The 18,324-nt window shown below is 39.1% G+C and overlaps 1 protein-coding gene across 1 annotated transcript in view; it reads left to right on the top strand.

The window, feature by feature from the left end:
* Positions 1 to 18,324, top strand: part of LOC103355402 (MTSS1-like protein) — a 74,250-nt gene that overhangs the window by 13,222 nt on the left and 42,704 nt on the right. Inside the window, exons 2-3 of the mRNA XM_008279190.1 lie at positions 14,750 to 14,811; positions 15,364 to 15,437. Coding sequence (XP_008277412.1) covers positions 14,750 to 14,811; positions 15,364 to 15,437 — 136 coding nt within the window. The remainder of the gene's footprint in view (positions 1 to 14,749; positions 14,812 to 15,363; positions 15,438 to 18,324) is intronic.

Below are 18,324 nucleotides of genomic sequence, written 5' to 3'. Positions count from 1 at the left end.
GAATTCAGCCATCAGTTATTTTGTCACAGCATGCAATAGAAATTCAGAAAGAGAGCCCGTAAACTCAAAACCAAATGCAGCAGAAGTGAATCCACCTCTGATCACTAACATGCAAGTTACAAAACCTGTGATCTCTGAAACACAATTTAGTACATCTGTGATTTTAAATGAGAAAAGTTGCATGAACACGGGTATAAAATGAGCTGAAAACACTACAGCTTTCTGAATATTGGACTTATGGGCTGTGTCTATCTGCATGTCTGCTTCATTGCTCCACATGCATAAGAACTGCCAGAAAATTAAAAAAAAAAAAACAAGACTGGAAGGCTCCACATTCACACAGCAAAAACAAGGACTCTCCAGTTGTGAGGCGGCAGGGCCAGCCACTGCCACACCGTGCCGCCCTGCCATGTAAGGTGGAGCAACTTCAGGTTTAGTATCTTGCCCGAAGGCACTTCAACACATGGAGGGGCAGGGAAATGAACCATCAAACTTTCAAATAGTGGACAACCTGCTCTACTGCCTGAGCCACAGCCGGCCTAGGATACAGGACGATTAGCCAACTAAAAATCAGATGCACAAACTGAAAGTTGAAACTTTGCTAAATACTTTGCATGAAAAAAGGCCGGATGAATACAAGGAGAACATTCTTTAATCTGACAAGGACAAGACAAATTTTTGTGGCTCAGAGCCAGTCCAGCATATTTAACGTGAACCTAGCCATTACAACCACAGTGACTGCATAGTCCTGACACTAAAGCACAGAGGTGGGAGTGCAGTGACATGGGCCTGGCACAAGAGGGGCAAGAGGTGTTGGAGAGTTGACATTTACAGGTGGCACCATAAATGCCAGTGGATGCTAGGGCTGGACCCGAATATCGAATATTTGGTCGTTGTGGTGACATCTGGATAGTAATTTAGATATCCACCGCCACCACCAATGGTGGAAACAGAACTGTGACTGCTATCCTAAACTGGCATTAGCAATCAAGTACTGCTTGTGTGTCCTGCCACTTCCACCCCGTTGGAGCGCACACCCCGCCCCGAATCGGATATTCGTCTATAGGGCCCAAATATCCGGAGCCCAGAAATTGCTATTCGAACCAGCCCTAGTGGATACACCAAAATGCTGGCCAACAAGATGACTCCCAGTCTGCAGAAACTTGGCAGAAAAGGAATATTCTAGCATGACAGTGATCCAAGCACGCTGTCAAAATCACATGAGATTTCCAAGAAGAATAAAGGGAAAACTATGATCTGGCCAAGTATGCCACCTGACTTGAACCTAGTGGAACACCTTTGGGATATTTTAAAGAGAAAGGTAGAGCAGCAGAACTGGTTTAGCAAAAAGCAGCTGAAAAAAAAAATCATTGTACAACGTAGGTATCCACAAGTCTGAGTCATTTAAACTAAAGTTGGCCATATGAAGTATTAAAAAAACAAAAACAAGATTTGAATGTGACATAACAGCATATATGCTATTGTTCTATTTACAAGTAATGCAATTACTGTAGGTGATTTTGAATGATGTGACATACACAATATACAAAGGTACTTCAAAAAGGTTGTGGTCTCACTTGGAAATATGGGGTGTAACTCCCATTTTGAGGCATAACTGTGTACTATTTAGCCTTATATCACTGTGAACACAAACACAAATGTTTGTCATTTTATGTATTTGTTTTTTTACAAGTGACAACCTTTGAAAATTAGTATGTGTGAGGGTAACAAAAAAACTACAAATGTGGTCCACTTGTTTAGCAAACACACTTTTTGGAATGTCCAGTCAATTAAACTGATTTTGCTCCTTTAAATGCTGGAGTTTCTAAATATTATAAGATTGCTTAAATATCCATGTCAAGAATTTCTTCAGCAAATTGAATGATGGTTAAAAATTGGATAATAAATAAGAAAGACAAGGTAGACAAGCAATCTAGCATGGAGAGAAAAAAATAATTTTAAAAAGAAAAGAAGCAGACATGTTGAGGGCACATTTTGTGTGTCTTGCAACCAAAGAGAAATAACCTTCATATGAATTCTCATAGTTTAGTTTTTTAATTATACGGTAGATGTTGACATTGCAACTTTGCAATAAAAACAACCATGTAGAAACACACAGTTCACCCAAAGTAGAAGGTGCCAATGTGCCAACAGAATCATAGGACACGTAAAGGAGCATCTCCCTCGTTAGAGCTCATTAAAATCTCTGAGGTCGTCAGGGCCCTGAGGCTCGTTAGGACCGGTAGAGATGAATGGGGAGAACTGGTCGTGGGAGGCATGGAGGCTGCTTGGGAGCCAGCCAAGACAGCCTCACTCAGTGAACCCTTTGTCAGGCCTGTCAGAGCCTTCTCATCACACTCAGCTGTTCACTGTAAAACACACTGATCATTATGAAGAGGCCAGAGACAGACAAAGAGAATAACAATGAATGTGGCAAATCAATATTCTCATTTCAAAGAGAAACTACTGAATGAAAAGAAAGTTCTGTTCATGCTCTATATATCATGTATTTTTTAGTGTGATACATATCGGATTGAACTCTGGATGTGCTTGCATGATTGTGGTATTAGACTACAGTGTAAGTATGAGCTAATTTATTCAGTGGTATATGAATATCAATATTGTGGGTGGAGCTAAGTGAAAGATGATGTCTCAGTGTATGGGGGCATTATTGTAGCAAAACTATTTGTCAGTGTGTATGGAGTGTTGTCTGTCTGTATCTCAATCTGTGTGTCCGAACAGCCATGCCAACTCTTCGTATGCATTGACAACTCTTATTACGAATTTTAATACATCCATCCGTCCATCCATTATCTATACACCGCTTAATCCTCACTAGGGTCACAGGGAGGCTGGAGCCTATCCCAGCTGACTTAAAGCGAAGGCAGGGGACACCCTGGACAGGTCGCCACTCTATTGCAGGGCTACACTTAGAGACAGACAACCAAGCACACTCACATTCACACCTATGGACAATTTAGAATCAACAATTAGAACCCGGAGAGAAGCCACGCTGCACGGGGAGAACATGCAAACTGAATTTTAATACTGATGAGCAAATTTATTATTTTTTTTACACATATGAAAACCTGATGACAGACAGATAAATTGTGAGGCGACTTTTGTAGATTCCGGTTCGCATTGACAACTTCTTTCACACACTGACAAATATCACTTCGGACACATAGATTGAGATACAGTCAGATAACTCTCCATACACACTGACAAGTAGTTTTGCTACAATAATGCCCCCCATATCAGTGCCCCCTCAAAATAGTGCCGGATGGAATTGTTGTGGTGAAACATTTGAACGCAGGGAAACAAGGACTGTCATTAAAATATAGAACTCACCAAAGGCAAACTTGCAGGGTTGACTTATGGCATGATCTAAATCCTTGGCCAAACTTTTCTGGGTGGTCCGCTAACCTGGAGTTGGTTGTTGTTTCCCATTATAGAAAACTGATTTTGAAAACAGTAACATATAGATAGTGGAAAGACATGAGTAAGCAGTCTGACATGAGCGTCCAGTGGCATGCTTATACCTGCAGCACACATCAGGTGAGCTAGACTGGTAAGTCTGCTGATAAGGAACAAGGAATGTAAGCAAAGAAAAGCCAAATATAAAATGTCAGTAAAAATTTCGGAAACACTTACTCAAAGGTTTCTATTGATTGATTGATTGATTGATTGATTTTCTATTTTCTGCAGTGTTGTACAATATCAAAGGCATCAAAAGATTGGAAATTCTGTATTTAAAAAAAGTGTGTATTATACCAACAAACTATCTTTGCCAGCTTCAAGAACTTGTTAATTGAGGGAATGAATTAGCTTTTAATTGCTTTTGAGACCACAAGTTAGTGTTTGTACACAGCAACTGCTGTATTAATCCATTTTATGGTAAGAACAACTCAACTAAGTCAAGAGAAATGACACTGCATCATTACTTAAAGACATGGAGGTCAGTTAATCAAGAAAGATTTTTAGGATTCTTCAAGTAGTTTCAAAAACCATCAAACACTGTGATGAAACTAGTTCTTGTGAGGACTGATCCAGGAAATGAAGACCAAAACTTACCTCTGCTTCAGAGGAAAAGAAGAAAAGAATTTGCCAGTCAACAGCATCTCAGATTAGACATCACATCAGGTCTTCCCATAGTTCCACTACCAGACGTATCTCAACAGCAACAGTTTGAGGCAACTCTGTTTTCCAAATTATGTTGCTATACAACTAAACATTTTGATTTACTTTTTAAAAGAAATATATTTTTCCTACTTAAAAGGTAAGAGTGTGACATAGTGCGAAAAATAAGAAAGCCATGGAAAATGGTGGCAGAAGTCAGCAACTGGTCTCGAACCAAAGGTTTGTTTTCACTTGTTTCCGTTCACATTTCACTCACTGGTTAGGTTTAAACACCAAAACTACATAGGTTTATGAAAATGTCATGGTTTGGGTTAAAATATGAACCTTCCACAACATGTTTGGAGCTTATCCTCTGTTTTCTAGGTCACCAGTGGGACGCCTCCTGCCCCATCTGATATATGATTGGTTGGCTAAAAAGGAGCGACAATATAGTGATAAAATAAATGTCCAAGATATATAGATTTGTGGTATGTCACAAACACAACATCTAAATGCAATCCAGTAGAAATCCAGTAGGAGACAGAGTTGTGGGAGAAGAGTTTATGGATGAATTCTGGTTTATAGGTTAACACTAAACCAGCTCCCTATTCATCAAATGTGGACAACATTAGTTTTAATTTAAAGTTGTGTTTTGGGTGTCTGTGGTTTTGCAGCAAAATACTCTATTCCATCTTGTCCTGACCAGTGCCAACTGTGGATGTCATCTGACTTACCTATCAAAGTCAAGTTCCTCCCCTTATCTCTGCATACACATCTCTTTAAGTGCTTAGGGTCACAATAACAGTTGCTCTCACTTACGCTAAGTGGTCTGACGGACGCACCTTCAGTGTGCATCGACAGCCCTTTCACACGATTGGAGCAGTGCAGAAAATAATACCTTTTAGGCCAGCAAAGGAGAGAAAAGAAACAGCTAAGCGCCTGAGTGATTGATAGCTGCTTGTGAATATACCACCCAATGAAAGATAATGCATCTCTGTCTTGACTTTTATCAGTGAGCTGTCTGTTCGGTAAATCACTCTCTGCATTTCATGATTCGTTTTTGAATATTTATGGTTATGTTTGACACAGTGCTTTGGCTTTTAAGCTATGTAGAGTTAAAATTGGGGCTCCAGGTAGAAATCTTTTTGCTTGATTACTGGTTAGCGTGGTTCAGACTGGGAGAAAGATTTGGGGTTTTTGATTGGGCTTTACAAAAGTCCCCATATTAATGGTAGGGCTGTGCTAGAATGCTGTAACTCTTCCCATAAAACACTCAATTTTGATGGGTCATCAGGTTATTTTTTGTATTATATTTATATTGCTGTTTAATGATATTCAAAGGACTTCATGTTGATTTTAGGATTAATGCACTTAGGTTATGTTGTGACATTTTAGTTTCTCCTAGAAGTCTTTGGACAGTAAATTGTTGTTATAATAAACAAAGAGGAAAGAAAGTCTTCCTGTTATTAAAACTGTTACTGATCGTACTCTACTGCAGAGAGTAGTTTCTGTGTCTGAAACCAATGCCTATCCTTCTTCCGTTCTCCTCTCTAGTCTTTCATTTCTGCTATGATCGAGCAGCATGAGACCGATGAAGTGTGTACATTCATGGCTACCACTGTTTGGCATATTACATGACATTCATCAGTACTGCTTAAGCCAAAACATGGTGCAGACAACCCAGATGTTCACTGACAGGGCGTCTGTGATCTTCGGCCTTGCAGTGCAGTGACACAACACACAGATGGTTTCCTCTTTCCCCTCATCACTGTGTTTAGATTCGAATTAACTGCTGCACTTCATCAATTATGCAGTGAAGCAGCCTCTGTCTCATCATCTACATGCTCACTCTTTTCCCTTTGATACAAACTGCCAGTGTTTTACTGAGGTGGAATCACGAACAGATGAAAAATGGGTATATTCATAAAGTTTGCAGCTGATATCAAATGCATTCAAGTTACAAGTGCTACATTGTTAGTTTCATCTGTGTTGTGTCCAGCAACTCCTCCAGCCTAAGCCACAAAAGAGCATATGATCATTCCAAAAATAATGAATGTGATTATGGCAGAATAAACACACCATGCAATGAATCAGTCAAGTGCCTGGATTAAACATACAAATCCAGATGCGTCTCATCATCATTACACTGTAGTTAGTCTCTGATGTTTTAAACAATCACTGCTCTTGTAAAATAGATGGCTTCTTCTGTGCCTAATGCCCACCGTTCCATTTTGTAAATGACCAACGACCTGCTGTCCTTTTTAGGGCAGTTTTATGTGGCAGCAGAATTTCTAAACAAGCATGTCGCTGTGTTTTGATTAATTCTGGCAACAAATAGGACCAAGACCGAAGAATGATTGATGATGTTTCACTGATGATCCAAATCAAGACTATTTATAGGGTTATTTGGGTTTTAAATACCATGGAGTTGTTGGCTTGACCAAGAAAACTATAACTGATCGTAATATAACAAGAATGATGTCCGAGCGTTACAGTGAATAGGAAGCAAGATGGCTTTGTCAGTTGAATTCGTTATTTAGAAACAACCAGTTTAGATAATATGACAATGGCAGCATCCAGTCACTTTCAGTATTAACAAGACAGCAAACTATACCTGTGTAAGTAAATCAATCTCAGTCAATGTACGTTCAACTACAGAGCAGACAAAACGCATCACCATTCTTTCTGGGAGAAGTGGAGACAGATAATATGTAGCGTTTTTCTCTGTGGGTTACACATCCATCCCCAACCTTGAAAAAAAATGAGTTTGATCCTCTTTTTGAAAACTCCCAGCCAGCTGATTATGCATATGAAGCACTGTGAAATTAGCCTCTTTTGTTTGGTCCTTGCATTTCTCTTTTAATGTGTGAATTGGCTCGATTATACAACAAAAAATCGAGCTAATCCTTACATCCCTCTGTGCTTTCCTCCACCCATTCTCTCTCTCCCTCTGTCTCTCTTGCTGGATTTCCTCTGTTTTTCTGTCTTGCTGTGGGGGAAACAAAGGGAACAAAAGACAGAGAGGAGACAGTAAGCTTCTCGTCCACTGTAGTGAGGGTGGAGTGGAGCTCTCAATAGAATGCTGGGCAGACTGGGTGGACTGGTGCTATGAGAACTAGGCCAGAGGACTGTTGACAGCACCCCAGAGTCTACAGTCAGGACCAGATGAAATGAAGGATTACTGAAAAAAAAAAGAGTGTTTAGGGTGAAAAGGGGAAAAAAAATAGTCAATATATTGCTCAGTGTCCGGGATTATTATTGGTGGGATGGAAGTAGATGGGCTGATCCCTGTAGACTGTTGGATTTAAAACAGAGATCCATCCAGGGAAAAACATTGTTTCTTTACCTTCAATTTTTATACATCGACAAAAAAAATGCAAAATAGAAATTTGCATCAGAAATGAAACCCATTAAATTATTATAAGCCTCTTTAGAATCATCTCCTTATGCCTTGTCTTGTTAATATGTTAAGATATTTTCTTTAGTGTCAAAAGCACTTCAGATAATTGCTGTCTGTGTCCTCCTGGTTATGATGCAATCAGTTCTTCTGTTTTTACAATAAATACTGTTTGTCTTTCTTATACAGGCATTTATCAACAAGGGGTAATCAAAAAGTTCTGAGACTGTGTCTATAGAAATCAAAAATTGTACCTGACTTGAATTTGCCTGCCATACCCATCAAAGTAATCTTTTTGTAGAGTGTCTTCAGTGCTCCTCCAACATTTGTAACACTCCCTGGAAGCCCCCATTATGCAAACAAGTCAAGCACCATCTGTGATGAGCACTGTATTTCCAAAACTGTGTCAAAATGGGGACCCTACGACTTAAAATTTTATTTTGGGGAAGAGCAAGACATCACAGGGAGTCAAATCCAGTGAGTTGGGTGATGAGTGGCTTAATATAAACTTATGTGTAATCAGCGTGCTGTTACTGGTGCACAGGGCATTGAAGCATCTACATGCCGTCGCACCACAGTTCAGGTTGTTAGTACCAAATGTGCTCTCTCAGCGACCTCAGAACATTCATGTAGTTTTGGAAACTGTAGGCTCTTCCACTGTGAAAACTGCAGTTTCTTCTCTTAGCTGTTGCCGCAGACCCACCCCATGTCATCATTGATTATTCTTAACCTGGAGGTTGACTTGTCCTGGCTGCTGATTGACACAGTTTTCTTCTATGCCCTCACTTGTGATCCATGGAGAATTTTCCAGTGCCTACCTACTAGTGGTCATTAATATGTGTGAAACACTGGTCCTGCTGTTAATAGTGAACATGGTATCATGCATCCTGTTACATGTACATGACCATCAGACTCCACGTTCATGTACCACAAACAGTCTCTGAACCTTTTGATCATAACTTATGTGTGGCTACCTGTATAAAGATAGCACCCCAGTCTAAATGCAGCTTTGTTTGGTTGAGTGATTTTTCCAACATACAGAAACAAAAGTCAGTGGACACATCAACAGATCTATTTGAATCACTGAACAAATATATAGGGCTCAGGTGTAGACCACAGCTGGCTAGTTGTCATCATGGCAACATTTTAGTTCCTGTTTAGAACATCCAAAACATGATGATTCCCTTGTGACGAACTGAGGTAAAAGAATTCATTGGATTTTTTTTGTTTCACACCATCATTTCCCTTTACAGACATTATTGAGGCTCAGAATGTCCTGTGAGGTTGGTTCTTACTGTATATGTCTGGAACACTTACATTGAAATGCATGTAAGAATTTAGAATTTAAAAACCCATAGACATACTTGAAAACACCAAATATTTTCAATTTAGATGAAATTTTGTTCATGTACAAGATGCATACTGTTTATATTGTGTATATTTATGTTTTTACCATTAAAAGGTCCATTAAAACAGGTGCAAATTGTTCATAATGAACCTAAATGAACCGTTAAGGCCAGCAGTGCAATTTCAGCTTTAAATATTGCACATATTAACACTGCCTTTGTCTTTTTTTGTCAGAAATAAGGACACATCCATCTTTTTGGAAAAAAATAAAAAATTCTGGAACTGTCATTGGACAAAAGTGACTGGGGGGTGTGGTATTTACACTCAGTGTGAACTCCACACATTGGCTGGTTCATTGACTCGTAAGGTGTGAGTGCGAAAGTCACAGATTTAGTCTACAATCGAGACTCAACATGCGGTGTGAGTTAACACATTGTGCATGTTGCTGACCCTGCTAGCATGTTGATGAACAACTGGTGCACTCGCTAAAACATTCTGGATGGACTTCACACTCTAGAATTTTTGTTCTGGGTGCACAAGCTTGTAGACAATAATTTACTTCTTACAATAAATGCTTGCCTGGCAGGACTTCCAAACCAAAGAAATTTCATATCAAACTGGATGTTGTGTACCACACAGTTCACACGTACTGTTACGTCCCTAGTGTATAGAATCACTGACAAATTATTTTGAGAATAATTACATATGATGTTGATGGAGATGAAAGGAGCAACAACAGCCAAGAGATGAAAAAGTAAGGGAGGAGTCTCAAACTGTATCTAGGGTTAGAACTAAAGTTACAGCCAAAAGAAAAGTCTTTCTGTTCCAACATGTTGTGGATTGATCCAGTCAGTCTAAAAGCAGTCAGCTGCTTGTTTCAGTTTTAGATTTTTGAGCAAAATAAATTGATGCAGTGGTCTCCTTTGTTGTATTTTTTTATGAAGACATTACATTAAATGGTAATCATTTCAGTTTTCAAAGATCTGTAAATCTCAACTGTCAATTTTGCTACTTTGGAGGGAATGGCTGCTGTTCATGTCAGTTTGGCTTTATTGCGAAAAAGGCAGCAGTAAAGAGAGGAGGACGTAAGGGAGGACAGAAAGGAAAAACAAATGGAGAAGTATCAATGTAAAGTGCATTTTCCCGCTTTTTACAAGTGTGCACACCCTCTAATACATCACTATGCGTGTTTACAAATGGATCCACTTTAAATTTTAAACCAGCACCTTGAAATAACAGAGAGATGAGGGTCATTCTAATGTTTAGTCGAGATACGTTAACACTCAGATGGATGGGGTAGTGTGTGCGCGTGCATATGTGCTCCAGAGGTAATCATGCGTGCCCCACTGAGGTTTTTTTTGTGACACAGGAAGCAGTGATGTAATAGTATACAATCCAAAGGCTTTTTCACACACTCACTGTCTCCTGTCCTGCATCTCTCACACGCTGTTGTATTTGCCCCTCGGCAACCACGATATTCCAAGTCCTACAATCATGTGGTTGTGGATGCAGTCTTTGAGCTCTCGGGTTGAGACAAACACACACTCGCAAACGCGTATATGGAGCACGCGGCTCGCCAGCTGAGAGCATTGAAACGTCTTTAAATGAGAAACTGATTTCAGAAGAATGCACACAACAGATCTTTGACCCTGACAGACAGTCACTTTCTTTGTAGAATGATTCCCAATTTAACCATGCAGTTTTTTTTAACACTATTTTTTATTGGAAGGCTGTTGAAAAGTACCAAATGTGTTGTTGTCAAGAATGTAACGTACTCTTAAGTACAACACCAAAGTCTTGAAAAGTCTCATTTTGGAGAATAAAACATCCATAAATACAAACAGGCTTTTAATGACAGTTTCTTTGATTGGTCATTCTGATGGTCTTTCATGGGATTTATTATCCATATGCTACTTAATAAAGCACACTTTGTGTTTTGTGGATTCAATGTGTCACCATTTGTAAAACTATAGCTGTCGGTAAGTTTTTATAGTGCAGCAGTGAATGTAACAAGGCATCATCCTACAGTAACTGTTCCTGCCTTATCTTTAATAACCATTAACACTCGCTTCTTATGCTGTCTTTCTATTCTGCATGCCATCATTCCTAATTTTGTAGTTGTGCCGTGGAAGAAAAGTGGCCCTTTTTAAAAGTTTGAAGGTTTGTAAGGCAACATTTTGAGGCAGTGGAAAGATGTGATCTGTGGATTCATCATGGTTATGCATTTCTTACTTTATTCATGTCTTTCTTTTTCTGCTTTACTTACCAAAGTATTCAGACAAAGAAGTATTCAAAAATGTACCATAGTAGTATTATCATTGTCATTTGTCTGTGGTACAAACAATGCTAAATATCCAAAGAAAAAAGAAGAAATAGCTTCATCCCTAGCTTATATTTCTAGCTAGCTTACAGTTAACATCTTTTAGTCCATTCATTGGCAGGGGTGAATAAACACAGACTACAAATTAGGGATTTACCTAAATGCAGATTTGTTACTTGGGAAATCACAGAAAAATAAATGGAAATAGATATGTCTTCCATTCGAAGTCGCTTGTTATTATTCTGAAAAATAAAAAATGTCATTTGTTTTTTTTTTTCAAACAGATTTATATCTTTGTACATGACAACAAGGAACATTTTGTAGGCATCATAGGACACTGAATTCATGAGATAGTTTAATTTACCACACACTAGTGAAACTCCTCACCAAATCAGTGGATAGCAGGCTAGAGTCTATCCCAGCTGACTTAGGGCGAAGGCAGGGGACACCCTGGACAAGATACATAATCCATCCATCCATTATCTATACACCGATTAATCCTCATTAGGGTCGTGGGGGGGCTGGAGTCTATCCCAGCTGACTCAGGGTGAAGGCAGGGGACACCCTGGACAGGTCACCAGTCCATTGCAGGGCTACACATAGAGACAGACAACCAAGCACACTCACATTCACACCTACAGACAATTTAGAATCACCAATTAACCTCTAAATGAAGAAGTCTCATTATTGTGTTGATTAGAGGCTTGCTGAAAACAGTTTAAAAAGGAGAAAAAAAAAAACAAGAAAAAAAACATCAATAACATCAATGCTTGGGTTTGAGAGCTGCATTGGTTAAGATCAGTTAACTATGGTAATATCCTTTCCTTTTCAAGGATTAACTTTCCAGTGAGGTCACGATGTAGCAGACCATAGATAAGATTTAGTTAATTTTTCTACAATACTCTCAGAATACAGAATGTCATTTGTCAATATCATTGCTGCTTCTTTATTGCAGGTTTCTGTTACCATCTTGTTACCATAGCAAAAAAATCTCTCTCAGTCTCAAGTTTGTTATAGGATTGTTCTGTGCTGTAAAGGTATTAATACAGATGATGATGTGTAGCATGTGGCGTTTCTTATTTTTTCATAATTAGGAAAAATCTTATAGAATTCCGTCCTGTCGCATTGATGGGACTTTTGGCTCAGAACCCGTGCCTTTCATCGTGGAGCATGTCCATGAGACGAGTGATAACATATATTAGGCTATAAGTGGAGAACCCAACAATGCAAAGTAGCCTTTGGACTCCCTCTGAGTAAGCAAGAAAACAAATCAGACTGTTGTCCATTTCTGCATTACTGATCGTAATCGCAGCAGAATACTAAAAGTATGTAGGGGAAAGACTGGCGTGTTAGGAAATAGGAACCAATCACACACGTACACACTCAGTCATCACTTGGTCACTTGCCACCAGGCTCTTTTACTGGATTGAATTGCCAGAAATATGCTAATGAAGTGCATGGCTGTATGAGTGTGTGTGCAAAGAGGAGGGCGTCACTCTCCGTTATCTCACGTTCACACTACTTAAACTCTGTAGGCCCCTTCAAACAGGCAGCAAGGGGAGGGAGCAGGGTGAATGTGTGTGTGTGTGTGTTGGGTGGTGGAGGGGGTAGCTTTCGGTACCAAGGGGAAATAGGACTGTGATTTCAGACCAAATTAAGCCACATCAAACAGGCCAGATCAAAGAGTATACAGCTCTTACTGTCTGTGCCAGTCTGACATCACGGCAGGATGCCCCACCCCCCATCACACTCACACACTCACGCACATTACACACACACACACACACACACACACACACACACACACACATTTCCTTCCTACTGCTCTCCTGCACCTTCGTTTTTTCATTACTCCCTGCATTACTTCCTGCATTTCACCCTGGCAGATTTCCCACATCTCACTGTTCCTGTAAGGGTAGTCTGACCCCCTGCCGATATAAATACATCCACCAACCCCCATGCACACAATTTGCAAGTGTTTAACAGGGTTATAGGTTAACCCAGATCAAGTATAATGTAATATGTTCTGAGGCTGGGGGTGTGTGATAGAGCAGTCATCCAGTCTGAAGAAGTGCTGTGAGGATGGGGGAGCAGCATCCATTAGAGACACAGGCTGTTCTAGTCAAACCCTTTGATGCTGCGTGATGCCAGTGGCTGTCAAGTGTTCTGTATATATACGTGTGTGTGTGTGTGTGTGTGTGTTTGGGTAGGTGGATTAGATGGCTGCATAGGGGGGAGAAGCAGGGTTTTTGGGGATGAAGGAAGAGGTGAAGGGAGGTTGAAAAAAGGAGGGGGTGCAGGGTACTGATGGAGAAGAGACTGAAGCAGGGCTATGTGTGTCTGTGTGTGTGTGCCTTTGTGGAAAGAGAATAGGGAATTGAATTGATGACAAGTTGAGAAAGGTAGAGAGTTAGAGCATTACAGGGGAGAACAAAGAGTATGAAGCACACAAAGGCTACACTGAAGTGTTTTATGCAGAAAAAACAGAGTCAATCAAATGTTTTTGTGAAATACAGTAGATGACAGACTAATATTATTCATTTAAACTCAAATATATATTTTATATAATTTATCAAGTAAGAGTGCAAAAATATTATCAGCAAAATGTATCTGAAGTTTCAAAAGTAATGATCATTGATCTGAGCTTCAGCAATTAATTGATTAATCAATGGGTTGTCATCTATTAAAAAGACTGGCAACTAAGTTCATAATAACTTAATCAGTATCTGCATTTTTTTTCTGATTCTAGCTTCCTCATTTTGTATATATTTGGAAATCTTTCCCCCTCTAGGACAGTAAAATAGTTTTGGACCAAAGAAGACATTCGCTACCGCCATCTTCAGCTTTGGGAAACAATGCTCAGCATTTCTGACTAATCGATTAATCAAGAAAACAATTACCAGATTGTTGACAGTATGATGATCATTAGTTGTTAGTAATTCTGAATGTTATAATATTACTATATTGTTACAGATGCCTTAACTTATAAACAGTAACATAAGTATAATAATAAATATAATGCAGCTATTTGAAAGAGTAAAATATTTTTTTAGGTGCAACTAACAACTCTTTTCATTTATTTTATTATCTTTTTACTAAAATTTCAATTGGTCTACACATAAAATATTAGAAAAAAGTGGAAAATGCCACATTTCCTGACAACAAGATGACATTATAAACAGTTCAAAACCCAGAACTATCAAGAAAGCCAAAAAAAAAAAAAAAAAATTTAACAACTTTTAGAAAGAACAAACGGGATATTGCTTAGAACTTTGTTAATGTCAGATTTGACTGGGATGGAAAAAAAAACAACAACAACTGAAAGACAAAACAAATCCAAACGAAAAGAAGGCTGTGTCACATTCATCTGCTTAGCACAACTACATCAGACATTTGGCCGAATGAAATCCAAACCTGCGACATATTGATTGTTTCCCGTTACAGTGAATCCCCTCCTGAAATTTACTGTAAAGTGTGTAGTGACGTTTGTAAGCCTTAAATATCAAGAAATGCTTATTAATATTTTTTGTCTAAACTAACATGCGTTGTTGTCTTTGTGTTTCCAGTGCTCCTATCCTGTGTGGGAGGACTTCAGCGCCAAGGCCACCAAGCTGCATTCCCAGCTCCGGTAAGCTCCACTGAGAACAGAATAATAAATACATGAATAGTCTTTGGAACTGAATAGTGAGCAAAAACATCAAAATACTCTCTAATATCATAGAGGATCAAATCATTTTGGAAAAAGACAAACTTCAAAAACTGTACTTCTGTTATTTTTTTTCTCCCTTGTTCTTTAACGATTGATGCCAGTATTTTAAGACTATAAAGTCTATAAGTTTCTATCAGTTGCACATGTATTCAGTTATTTCTCAGCGATTTATTGATTTGCCTTTAGCAGTTAGACCTCCTGACTTCAGGTAAATACAGTACATGAGTAGTAAGTTGTTGCTCTTTTAACTTGTGCCAATATTGTGGAACACATGATTTTATTTTATTTTATTTACAAAAAAAACAAATAAAAAATGTATTAAAATAACAAATCTACTTCTTTCAAATTCTTTGCCCAAACCATTGCCACATTACCAGTTCAAAACCAGCAATCATTGAATACCAAAATCAGATTAAAGGTTAGTCGTGATGCCATTTTATATAAAGTAATTCTCATTTTCTGTCTCTTTAGAACCACTGTCCTGGCTGCTGTGGCCTTCCTCGATGCCTTTCAGAAGGTGGCTGACATGGCTACTAACACCAGAGGTAGGACAATAGTGTGTGTGTGTGTGTGTGTGTGTGTTAAAGAAAGTGTTGCTGCTTTTTTGTCGTGCACTCCACATTGCACCACTCTAAGGAGTATTATCATGTTGTTGAGATCTTATCAGCCAGTCTCCTAAATTCTCCTTTTTACTGATGAAAGTGTTTTCAGCAGCCTGGAGGTACACTCTGTAAACAATGCAGTGTGAATGCTTTGAAGTTAGGCACAGAGACAGAAATATGATGTAAGTATTTCAGAGAGGTCAATAAAAGTTATTGTTGTAGCAGGATTTCGTTCGACCTCCCATTGTAATAGGAAGATCACTTCTAGAAGACAGATATTCTATTGTGTTGGAAACAACACGTGTGACAGAATTCCATCTTACCACCAGACTTTTGGAAAACTGAGTAAAAGATAGCTTATTACTGAAACACAATACTATCTACAGAGACAAATTTAGTCCCTAGTTCCTTTGGGTCGAAATGAAAGTGAGGTTTCCGAGTTGAAGTCCATGTGTCCCCTTAGCAGTGGAAGTGTCCTCTGTGGTGTTGGGTCACCACAAGCCTGCAGAATATATACGATCCTTAATGGCACCTATTCATCTATTCTTTTAGAACATATTTCGTAATTTGATATTTTGATGATTGTGGAAAGCGCACATTGCTCAGTGTTGAAAAATTGTAAATGAATAATCAACATCAACACAAGTAAACCAACATATAGGTGTTGACTCGCAGGCGATTAGTGGATGAGCAGCGTGACGTACTTGAACACTTTAGGGTAAGTCAATGTGGTAATGACATTTTATGCCCGGAACTATAGAGATTACGAAAGTAATGAGTATATGGTCTTCATTATATCAAAGATATACCATTTACCCCAGTGTGCAGAATTAGTTAGCTGAGCAAAACCCATAGCCATGACTTTTTAATGAAGTACTGGAAGGTAAAGGTGAAAAGTTTTATGTAGAAGCTGATGTGTTTAGATACTCAATGTGGGAGTTGGTGACACAGACAGAGGTGCAGACTGATAGCTTGGAATGGATAATGCATCACAATATTGCTCTTATAGTTTTAGTACTTACATCCTGTACTGACATGGGTTTCTTGTCAGTCAGCATTTGCCTTTATGCAGTAGGAGGAGACTTTGCCCAGATGTAACACATCTGGTTTATCCAGTGTCTGGTATATGTTTGGTGCATATGCTTCTTACTTTATCCTCACATTCAGGTTGAGGGGGGTTGTGTGCTCTCAATGCCTGCAGCAGACAAACAGCAGGACTTTCATACAGTATGCATATATTACATGTGTGAGGGGAGCTTCTGTGCTTTTAACTGGTGGCTGTTTTGAGACTTTCACAAGCCGTCTGTTGACAATGCATTATTTTGCGGCAAGAGTAGAAAAAATGGATGGATGAAAACACAGAAGTGTTGAAACATTAGTCTGTTTGCACAGTGAAAGGCTATGAATTAGGCAGTGTGCTCCAGACCCCTTTTTGTGTTCTGAACATTTGCTGTCCTCGAGCTGAGAAGCGCCTTTTTCTTTTGCATTTTGCTGGAAGAACTCGGTTTCTACTGTATTTTTGGGTGCGTTTTAAAGTGTTGCATTACAAAAATGAATGGACATGACGAAATTTGAAAAAAAATCTCCCAAATTCTGCAAAAAACTTTTTCTATTCCTTTGAGTCAGAGCTGAAATGTTCAAGGCAGGTATGTACAGTAGTAGACACTGTTGATTTTGACTGCTTTCCATCAGGTTGCTCAACTTTGTGATCCTGAAAATGTCAATAAATAAGCTCTCATGACATTTTGGTAGTACATTTTCTACCCCTCAACTGCACATGTATCCTGGAGTGTTTGTAAATGCATACAATTTTTGAATGTAGAGCTTTTTTCCTGCACGATGCTTTGCCAAAACCTGCAGAAAGTTAAAGAACTATGGCTTGTAGGATGTTATTTTATTTTTTTTGGCTTGACACTCTTTACATACTTGATATTCTATGCGTAGGCCTAAAGCTTGGCGCTAGTTTTAATAGAGTGTGGGCTGAGAGCTCAGAAGGTCAGACAAACATTCACTGCCCACTGAAGGCCATTTGAATACTATGGTACCACTGAGGAAAGAGAGGGGAACGAGGAAGACAACTGTGGCTGTAATCCTGGAAATTTCTCCTTCTTTTGTGGATTATTAAGCGCAGCTGCCAGACAGGGCATGGGATGATGATGTATGTGTGCAGCCCCAGGTGGGCTCCTATAGCAGAGGATGCAGGAAGAGGCTCGTGCTGCTTTTACAGGCCAGGCAGGAAGTCACTAAGCTTTGTCAGCTCATTATACATGCTGCTACCATTGCCACACACAAACACGCAGATGCAAGAATATAACATAAATGTTGCCGTCACGAAGACGCAGACTGTTCATCAGAGGCTCTTTGTACTTTCTGTACTGATGAGTCATTCCTGTTGGAGTCCATTTGTCAGATTGCAATACAACTGCAGCTCTTTCTCAGTGTGTGATGCTCTCTAATAGATTTGTTAAATGGATGGAGGCAGGAGACAGCAATAATAATGATGCTCTCTGTCTTTGTGCCATTTACTTGATCAATGTGCCACTTTTGTAGAGGGTGTGAATCAAGCCCAAAGGGTACTGATGATCCCATGCTCTGCTTTTGTACCAACGGTCTCATTTATGAGCTGGAATTGGCAACGTTTCCATTCTGCTGTCAAACAAATTTTATGTGAAGTGAAACACTGCAAAATATTTTCATGAGCTGGATGCCAATGAAAAGTGGGCCATTATTATTTATGGAATATTTCTGGATCCACGGTGACCTGATTTTTACTGTCCAAAGGAACTGCATAACCACTAATGATACTGATATTGAATCCAGTTGAATATGT

The sequence above is a fragment of the Stegastes partitus genome, unplaced genomic scaffold, assembly GCF_000690725.1.
Source record: "Stegastes partitus isolate 25-593 unplaced genomic scaffold, Stegastes_partitus-1.0.2 Scaffold147, whole genome shotgun sequence".
NCBI classification, from domain to species: domain Eukaryota; kingdom Metazoa; phylum Chordata; class Actinopteri; family Pomacentridae; genus Stegastes; species Stegastes partitus.
Note: the sequence above shows the minus strand (reverse complement) of the source record. Positions and strands in the feature narration are given on the sequence as shown.